This window comes from Telmatherina bonti (genome assembly GCF_933228915.1).
Source record: "Telmatherina bonti genome assembly, chromosome: 20".
NCBI classification, from domain to species: Eukaryota; Metazoa; Chordata; class Actinopteri; order Atheriniformes; family Telmatherinidae; genus Telmatherina; species Telmatherina bonti.
Genome location: NC_136618.1, coordinates 10,588,192 through 10,598,852, shown reverse-complemented (window position 1 = coordinate 10,598,852; position 10,661 = coordinate 10,588,192). Strand labels below are relative to the sequence as shown.

The window sequence follows — 10,661 nt, the reverse complement described above, 5'->3', positions numbered from 1 at the left end:
GCATTTAGTTAAACTAAAAAATAACTGCAAACATCTTCAGCTCTTTCTGTAATTTGACACATTAAAACACACATCTGTGTGAAAGCAGTTCCTGCAAACGGGCTTTTAAAGGGAAATTTCCTCCTAAAAACACAAACCTTGTCCAAACTTTGTAGTCATACTTTACTTTTTGCTTTGTACGTTAATAATAACGTAACTCAGCTAAATCTTTCAGTTTCATAAGTCTTGAAGTAATAAGAAGTTTTGTCGATAATTTTGAACAATTAACAATAAACAAAGACTTAATAATTCTCCTGTACGTATCGCCCAACGCTTCCACACCGGAACCTAAACATGCAGGATGAGTGAACGACAGAATTCGCCATCTAACGTCATCAGACAAGCCGTTTGCTCAGAACTGATGTGTTGTTTGATGAAATCAGCTAAAGGGAAGCTGCTTACTGAGAAGCAGCAGCTGACTTTCTGTCCAATCAAAAGCAGGAAGTGTCGGTTTGCACCAAGCGGCAGCCTCCGGCGGTCAAAAGCGAAGCATATGCGGAAGTGCATAAAACTGCAGGTCCCCCTTCATCCACTAGGGGCTGCAGAACAAGTAAGAAGAACGTAGAACAACCGCGGTTTTTAGCCGGTTAACAACGTGACTTAGCTTTAGCCTGCTTACTTCCGTTAGCTGGTTAGTTCCTGTTAGCTCCGAGTTAGCTCGGTTAGCTTTCAGCTACAGAAAGCTCGGAGTTCGCTCAATGTCAATCATCCACCATGACGCTCACAGCGCCCCTCTCAGCTCCACCTATATTTGTATTTTCCAGGCGAGACGACGCATATGATGCTGCTTAGATGGCGACGGTAGGAACCGAGCTTCAATTCAGCTCTTCAGAAACCTACGTGTGATGGTTCGTCCGCAGAGGCTATGGTTTGCACCAACAATGAAATGCCGTCTTTTGTGTCTTCAGCTGCTTCAGTTCTTTCTCTTTTCTTGTCGCGCTCCTCACCTGAGGGCCAACGTACCAGCAGGTTTGTATCGAATGCTTCCCCCATTTCATTGAGAGGTAAACTACTTTTTAAATCTCCTGAAATGACAAGTGGCTTTTCCAAACCCGGACCCTGAAGGCCCACTAGCCGATACTCCGGATACAGAACAGGAAGAGTATCATCTTTGTGGCTCTCTATCAAAGATACAATCTCCACCTTTTCTCTGCAGCCTGCCGTGAACAGCGAGCTCAGCTTCTAACCAGCCAACCGTGAACTCCTGACACCATGACGCCCAGTATACATGTCACTGGAGATAACATCTGACACCACAAGCCGATATGTCCCGCTGCAGGTTCTACACCCTCCACCAGGATGGCAAGAGACCATATAGCAGCTACTGTTCAGCTTTCCTGATCCAACACTGCAATATAATATGACAATGCAGAAGAAGCTGAAACATGGAGATCCAGGAGCTGATACAACACCTGATGCTGCTTCACTCAGCGTTCAATAAGCTGCGTCTTCATCCATCCCTGTAGTCATGATGAGAATTAGGTTATTAGAACATCTTAAATCACGCCTACAGATTAAATGAAAGAGAAGCCTGTGATGCTGAGCTGACAGCAGGTGATTAATGAGGAGGAAAATGAAGAATTTAACCCTCTTTATGCATTCAGAGGAGAAAACATGCAGTTTCCTGATGGACTGAAGTCTTTTTCCCAAACCAGCAGACGTTGTCCTCCACATGTGGACTTGTAGTTTGGAACTGCAGCTTATTACGTTGTTTATAACTTATTCATCAGGATTGTTCCGACATTTTTGACATGTCCCCAAAAAGTAAAAATCCAGTCAGAGATGACTGACCACATGAAATTATCCCTGGCTTTCTGAGAACTGAACCAGGCGGTGGATTTGCTTTTATTTACTTATAAATAATTAACCCTTTAATTCAAAGTTTTACTGCCCACTAGAGGCCGGGCATGGGTACTGCATCGTTTCTGGTCCTGTTTGCGTTTCCTCAACATAGTTGTCAATTTACTGCTTTGTGTTTTGTTCTTCTGAAATCTGCAAAGGAAACATTTCCGTGTTGTGCGTGGAAACGTTGCGTAAACAGGCTCGAAAAATCAATCAACTTTTTAGAAACCAAAGATTTTTTGTTTTTGTAGTTTTTCTATTCTTACAGTAAGATGTAAATAATAAAATCATAATTTAAATAATTTTTAAATCAATATATATCTTATTATAATGCGAAAAATTGGACATTTTAGGAGTCAAATTATTATTTTTTGAAAGACATTTATCAAACATGGAAAAAGACAATCTGTCCTCTTTTTTGAGTTTTTTCTTTACTGGCTTTTTTTTTTCTGAAGACATGAATAAAATAAAAAACATGACCATTTAAAAAAAAAAAAAAAGAGTACAATCATTTTTTGAGTTTTCTAATGAGCTAAATCAAGCCTCTGTTTTATTTCTTTGTCTTTTACTGTCATTTTTAAAGGGACACATTTAAAACATTTTAAAAAAAATACAATTTATCTACTCTTATAAGCCGAGGCATTGCTTTTACTTCTTTCTTTCTTTAAAACATACTATACTGAAGGAAAAATTGTTAAAAATTTTTTTTAAAAGAGGTTATGGCTTTATTTCAGCGCAGCAACCAGCGTCGTGCACAGCATCTCCTTCTGTTACATAAAGGTTTAATCAACATGTTGTCCTTGGTGTGACCTGCGGGTAACACAATATTCCATAAGAAAAAATACACCTACAGAAATAGATGAACACCAGTTTTTTCTACCTTACATCAAATTATGATCCCAGACTGCAGTTCAAACATTTTTACATTAAATATTAAACAGCTTCAGAGATGGGTTGTGATAAAAAAAAAATGTCATTTTTACATATTCTTTAACATTGAGTATAAAATTTTTTAGTTTATATGAAAAAGAAATTATACTATAAATAAATATAATAAACAAGTAAGAAAATAATTTTGATTAATTTGCAATAAACTAATTTAATGCAGGATATGTAATTGCTCCAGGAGAGAAAATTAACTTGAAAGCAATAAACTTAAAAGTTTGGCAGAACAGCTTAGTTTACTGCTTAGTTGACATGTTTTTTTTTTTTACACTTATCTAATTCTTATTTCCCCAGTAAGGAGGAGGTGGTCTTCCTGATGGCAACAGAGGTTTTATATAAAAGCTGCAAGTCAGATAAAGAGATGAATCGGTCATGACTGAATCTTCGATGACGCAGATACGAGTAAAACCATCAAATCTCCAAGATCAGATTTGACTGGGAATGGATGTATCAATACTCTGGAGTTTATACTTCAATATCGGCCTGTTGAAGTATCAGATTTGATACTTTTTGAGTATTGAGATACTACTCTGCTGATACAAAACACATTTGTTTTCATTTCTGATAGTTAAGTTCCTCCAGAGTCACATGGCATCTTATCAGGTGTCGGGATGATGCCAAGCTTTTGGTTTGATATTTTACAGTTTAATGCAGGTTATTGAGCATAATGTTTCAATATACTTTTGGTCTTAAGTTTTATATACACTCCATATTGTCCTTGTAGTAAAGATATAAGACCTTAAAGGGGGAAGATATATATCGATATCTGTAGTGGTATAATTTAAAAAGTACCATAAACTAATGGTACCATAGGAAAATCTTTGTTATTGTCCACGATAAAGCACTCTGACCAAAAGCACTGCAAGATTTAGTACCAAAATATACTGTAATAAAAAAAAATGCACCTTCCATGTAACTGTTTATTATGCACAATAAAAAGCATAAAAACAACAAAACACACTTTTTGACATTAAACAGGAGCAACTCAGACCTTTTTGTTTAAAATATAACATGAGTTGAGACTATAAAGTCATTGCATATATCTGTCGCAGCTCAGGTAAATTTGCAGGTGAGGCTTAATGTGTACAAGTACTACACACACCAGTCCAGACTGGTTTAATGTGATGGACCACACACACCAGTCCAGACTGGTTTTGCTGTGATGGACTACACACATCAGTCCAGACTGGTTTTGCTGTGATGGACTACACACACCAGTCCAGACTGGTTTTACTGTGATGGACCACACACACACCAGTCCAGACTGGTTTAATGTGATGGTAAATGGAAGTTGAGCTGACATTAAGTTTGTCCTGAGCTCCAGTCAGGGATGGAAAAAGTCTTGGATTGCCTTTTCTGCTCCCCGACAGTGAAGTCAACATGGATGCAAACATGTCTGGCACTTTCCTCTGAGGGGTACATGCTGACCTCCCCGGTCACCGGGGTGTCCTGCACCACTTCCACGGGAGAGTCCAGGTACAGCACCGCCTGCTTCCAGTGGGTCTCTGCTTTGAACGGGGACGTGGACAGCACGAGGGCGTGCGGTTTGTCCGGGCAGGGGAAAGTGACCGTGAAGTAAACACAGAAGGCGTTCACGGCCGCAGAGCCAAACGACTCGCAGCTGAAGTGACCCTTCACCGCCCGCAGCTCCTCCGCGGTCACAGAGTACAGGTCTAGCTCCGCGAAGCGAGCCGGGTGGGCGAGCACGTCCTCCACGGTCACCGTGTTCACCGTGATGTCAGAGTTCAGGATGCACTTCCGGGCAAAGTCACACATGCACGACATGTCCACGCCGTACTGGTCCTTCACGGTGTACCAGAAATGCAGGCGGTCCTCCGCCACCGGGTCGCAGATCGGCGCGATGTAGAGCTCGGCTTTGCTCGGCAGAATCACTCCGCCGGGCTTCAACCACTTGTCGCGCGCGTGCAGCACGGAGTTCAGCATGGATTCATGCAGAAGCGCGTAACCCATCCACTCGCTGACTATCACCTCCACCTTCTCCGGGAGCTCCACGGTCTCCATCGTCCCTCGGATGACCTCAATCCGGTCCTCCATGTTGTTGTGTTTCACTATTTTTGCAGCCTGCTCGGCTATGGAGCACGCCTCCACGGCGTACACTTTCTTTGCACCAGCTTGGGCGCAAAAGATGCTCAACACGCCGGTGCCGGCCCCCACGTCCAGCACCACTTTCCCACGGATCGATTCGCTGTTTTTAAAAATTGCCATCCGGTAGGTGTTGGTGCGGACGTGGTCTGCTATCATCTCCTCGTGGATAGTCACGTCGGAATAACTGTCAAAGTAGAGGCTATCTTGTCGACTTTTATCCAATTTTCTCTTTTTCCCAGCATGAGACATCTTTAACCCCCCCCACACACAGCGGCTCGTTGTAACCTGGTAGTGTTTTGATGCTTTATTTCCGCGTCGTCATATCTGGGATTTGTAGTTTTCTTTCATCCAAATCGGCAGCGATGTAAGTCGAATTGAACTACAACTCCCACAATCCAATGCGAGACGAGCGGAAACGAGGGAGTGCGTTCACGGTCAAACAAAAAGTGGTACATACGAATTTCCACATTAAAATTAATTGAATAAACACAGAAATGAAGCTGTTCTCCACTTTTTTTTGGGTAAATATTCATACATACTATTTGTTTTGCTAATGTACATATAATTTATCCAATATTGAACATAAATGCGCTGACAAAATACTCATAACAGTAGATTTCCAATATTTTGGGCAACAATATGTTATGATATATGTTGAGTTGTACCTTTGTCAAGTCAACAATTCTTACAAAAATTGCTCTGCAATTGATTAGGTCTGGAAACCGACATGAGTTGATTCTGCTGTGAATTGGTGCTAAAACTAAATTAATTAAATTTGATACCAAATTTTGCCCCTTTAGATTTTTAAATTACTCAAAAAAATATTGAATCTGATATTTTATCTGGCAGATATGAAAGTATTGATTTAAGACTGTTGCTTACTTCTTTTTGCAGAGAAGTCATGCAGAAGCCATCTTAATTTGAAATTAACTTGCCATGCGACCCCTCCATCATGTCTGGTAAAGAATAAAAGTTTGCACTTTTGACACTTTTGTAATATATTTTTTACAGATAAAAAACCACCTCATAACAGCATAAAACTGTTTTGGTGATATCTGAGAGACTTTTTAAATGCTGGCATTTCCATTACCAGTTTTTTTTTTATTGCAATATTTTGTTTCTGTGCAAATAGGGGTAATAGAAATGCAGCTTGTGATTGAATGCACACAGATCAAACTCAGCACCAAAATAATCTAACAATGTTTGAACTAAATATACGTTTGGCTTATTCTGTGAACAAAAGCATCTAAATTCTGAGCAGCAGTTGAAATTAAACACAACTGTCCTGTTTTATTGGTTTTTAGTAGAAGGTGACAATGTCAGTTCCATAAAAGGCCGACTAGGGCTGAAAGGTTTAGTCGATGCATGAAAGACGTCCACGTTGACCATTTTTAGGATTTTTTTTAGGGATCCTTTCAGCCCAACGTCAGTATTGTTTCAGGAACACTTACATGAGTCATATTTAACTGTACATGCAAACAGTCATACGAAAAAGTATTTTCTTTTAAACAATTAAACAGGAAAAGTTTACAGAGACAATTCAAACAATCCATCATGGTATATTTTCTGACTTTCCTTTTCCAGAGTCTAACATGTTGGAATAAAACAATGGAAAAAAAAAGTGGTCAAGTATCTGTAGCATTTCAACTTCTCTCGTTAAAACAGTCATTTCTCGCTGGTTTATGTGTACTGTATCCATCTCAAAACTGCAAAACAACAAACATAACGTGGTCATTACCATTTCTGAGCTTTAAGCAGCGTTTCAGCCGGCAGAGCACAGCTGCTTGTGGCTCCGCTCGCGCCCCCGTGGGACTCTCGCCACTCTGTTGCAGAGATCTTTGGCAAAAGACGCTGGACAAATGAGGGGGAAGTGTATTCCATTCCCACAAGATAAAAACCAAGAGAAGGAAGCAGTGGTGTTGAGGGGAGAACTAAGATGCTGGGTGGTTTCATGTTTTCCAGTCAGTTTGGTGTGATCCAGAAAAGGGAAATAAATACCACTGAAAACTAAGAAACAAGCCAACGACTCATCGTTTGAGCGCAGCAGCACGTCCGCATGCTTCTTTGCATCTGGTGCTACCTTTAAGGGACTAACGCTCGTGGGAAAAATGTGCATTTAATTATTCAGTCTTCTCAAAAGCAGAAAAGAAATTAGCAAGGTCTTTGTGGTAAACACCGGCTTTATATTCAAAGCTACTTTTCCCTTCAGAATGCCTATTTTAAATGTTAAACTAAACATAATAGACTGGATCGGTGCAGTGAGATCCACAATATTAAAGCTGCATTAAAGGACAAAGTGGAAGCATATTAAACAGAAGCATCAGGTTGTGATTGTGCACGCTTGGTTGCAGGGTTTGCAGGTGTTGTAGCCGGTAGGTGGAACAGACAGACAAGCAGCTGCCAGTTGTCCGCTCCTCCCCTCAAGCTTCAGGTAGAAGCGTTGCAGCCAAGACCAAATGCAGCCAACAAGCACCTCCCGAGGAGATGGCGGCTGCTGATTCCCTCTCTTCTCCAGGAAACTGGTGCATTCATGGCCAGACGGATCTGTTGCTGCTTACCTGCAGGCACCAACATGCTCAAATTATACTTTAAACGTCAGAGATGTCAAATGTTTCACATTCATCACTCAGAAGTGTAAAGACACTTCTGGAGAAGGTGGAGTATCAACTCAAGCGCTTTACTCAGTCTAAAGGTTCTGGTTTCACAACTGTTTTACATCAGGAGAGTCCGCTAGACTTAGTCTGACTGGGGACTTGGTCTGACTGGGGACTCGGTCTGACTGGGGACTGTCTGACTCGGGACTCGGTCCGATTGGGGACTTGGTCTGACTGGAGACTCGGTCTGATTGGGGACTTGGTCTGACTGGAGACTCGGTCTGATTGGGGACTCGGTCTGATTGGGGACTCGGTCTGACTCGGGACTCGATCCGACTCGGGACTCGGCCTGACTAGGGACTTGGTCCGACTGGGGACTCGGTCCGATTGGGGAATCGGTCGGACTCGGGACTCGGTCTGACTCGGGACTCGGTCTCACTTGGAACTCGGTCTGATTGGGGACTCGGTCTGACTTGGAACTCGTTCTGATTGGGGACTCGGTCTGATTGGGGACTCGATCTGACTCGGGACTCGATCTGACTGGGGACTTGGTTTAGTTGGGGGCTACAGAATATTCATGTGTTTGTGCTGCACTTCTCAAATGAATTGGACCTTTTAAAAACACGTTTTACTCCCACTAGAGGGTCCAAAACATGGAGCTGCATCAGATCCTGCTGGTCTGGTCGATGACATTTCTCTTCCAGGACTAACGGTGAGCGACTTTTCCCGTCGTCCAGAGTCGCCGATGGCCCCACAGTGTGTGTTTTGGCTGTGTTTACCAGTGCTGGGGTTCCTGGAAGAACCGCACCCCCCTTCTGAACTTCCAGCTCAGGTGCATCAATAAAACCCAGACACTGATGTCATATAACCAATGTAATGACAGTAAAACTAAATAGTAAAGTCAACTAAATCTGCTGTGGATTTCTGCTTTGAATCAGCTCCTTTTGATGCTGTTATGGCCCTGAGTCAGCTGGTCTGCAGGGCTTCCTGAAAATGGAGAGACTCCGGCATCCACAGACGATGGGCTGCCATCCCTGGGCTCCACCTGTACCACCTTGGCTCGGGATTGGTGGACATTGGTGCAGGCTCCCTCTACATTGGCCACAGATGATGACACCTGCCTATTTAAGGACAATCAAGCACCGTTATTCAGGGCAGCTGTGTCTGATGGTGACACAGTTTGCCACCTCCGGCTTGGCGTTGACAGCCATAGAGTTGCAGATTTGCTGAGATTGGTTTTTGGCTTTTCTTTTGTTGTTTGCTGTCTTTGTCTGAGTTTTGTTTGGTCTGTGATTCCAAAATGTTGGTTTCGCTTTTGGAATTTTGTTGAATAGTGGATTTTGCTCCTGTCACAGGATGTTATAAGTTGTAGCGTTTAGTTTCCTTGTAAATAAAATCCCACCTTTTATTGGAACTTTTAGTTGCCACTCTTCTTTTGTGTTGCAACCCCCTTTTCCCCTGGACACCACTGGGGTCGTAACAGATGCCCATGAAAGGTTTTACTGGACATCTTTATCATTATCATTATGACCTCTGTCAAAGAGGCCATGGAGGTGTTACAACCACCGTTTATCTTTCTGTTTGTTAGCAACTTTACACAAGAAATTACTGAACATATTTTCATGGTTTTTTTTCCTGGAAACGGGTCTTGATCTAATTTAGATTAAAGTAAATTTCGAGGGATCCTGGATCACCATCTGGATCCAGGAATCATTTGAAGGATCCTTTAATACTGAGATAAAACCATTTTCAGTATATCTGCATATAACTCCACAATAAATGGTGAGAAAATCCAGAAGTTCCTGACAGGTTTTCCAAGATATCAAAGATAGATCTGGATCCCGGCAAAGTTCTGGATAAAAAAGGATCCAGAACAGGAAAAAACTGGAAGATGTTTATAATTTCCATCACTGCAAGAGAACAAATGAAGACATAAACATGTAATAAAGAGGCTTGACACGACTAAATGGGTGGAAATGAGCTGCTTGGTGGTGATCTGAACTCTCAGGGGGCTTTTCTAGTTATTAGATGGACTAGAACATGATATTTAAGAGGGATTCTGGGGGCTAACATGAAGCTAGAAAAACTGTAAAAAGCAGTAAAATAGCATGGCGGTACAAACAGGAGCAGAATCACTTTGGACAATAACTAACAAGAAAAATGAAAAATAAGCTTTTCGCTTTTATTCTTAGTCGCTCCTCCCTTCCATCAAACTCCAAAAACAATCTTCTCCTTGCATATGTTTGTGTTTCCTCAGTGATAAGAATAAACGTTTCTATATCATCTGAGTGTGAAAATGGAGAACTCCCTTTGTCATAAATATCTGAAATAAACCTCAAGCAAAGAAGGAGGGAATAAAGTAAACATACATGTAAACGGAGGTAGAGAGATAAAAGGCGAGTTCTTTGTACTGGAAGCCCATCGGCAGCTGTTCTTTTTTTCTTGGCCAGCTGCTGTCAGCATGCACGGCCTCGTGGGAGCTACCTGCATCCTGTCACGATTATGAGACCTGTCAGCCACTTCTGCTGCAAATAGACACACACAATGACGCACATCAAATACTCATATATCATATAAAAATATATAGAAGCATGAATGAAGCACAAACTGCATGCAGGCAACACTTAAACTGCACACACTGCATGGTGCACATAGACAGAATATGCAGAGGCAGATAGCAATCCGTTTTAATGTCATGATCACCCATTTCAGAAGAAGGCAGGCTGCTGAGCAACAAATACCGAGGGGCAATGGCTTCATATTGATCCCCGTTCCTAGGGATCAATACCAGGATACGGTGATATCTCTCTCCTAGAGGAAGAGCCGGCGTCTGCGAACGCTGGTGTGTCATGATACACTTTCAAGCTCTTATTCAACTCCTTATTTGCTCCTTTCTTACAGCAAACATAACTCAACTCACTCAAAATTCAGTTTCACGCATGGATCCATTTGGATGCCCCCACCCCCACCCCACCCCCCCAAGTGCTCGTGATCTTGTTTCATGCTTTGACATCTCCTTACATGGACACTGTGTGCCAGTGCTTATCAGTGGAAATGCTACAACCAGGGCTGAAGCCGCTTTTTTTTTTTTTTTTCATCCCAGCTGTTCTCATTCATCTTGTTCGTACTGTCCAC

At 42.0% G+C, this 10,661-nt stretch overlaps 1 protein-coding gene across 1 annotated transcript; it reads right to left on the bottom strand.

Annotated features, from left to right (window-relative positions):
• Nucleotides 1-3,809: 3,809 nt before the first annotated feature.
• Nucleotides 3,810-5,212, bottom strand: prmt6 (protein arginine methyltransferase 6). Its single transcript, XM_079259507.1, has one exon. It carries the CDS (start codon nucleotides 5,179-5,181, stop codon nucleotides 4,129-4,131), a length of 1,053 nt encoding a protein of 350 aa, XP_079115633.1. The 5' UTR covers nucleotides 5,182-5,212; the 3' UTR covers nucleotides 3,810-4,128.
• Nucleotides 5,213-10,661: the final 5,449 nt, after the last annotated feature.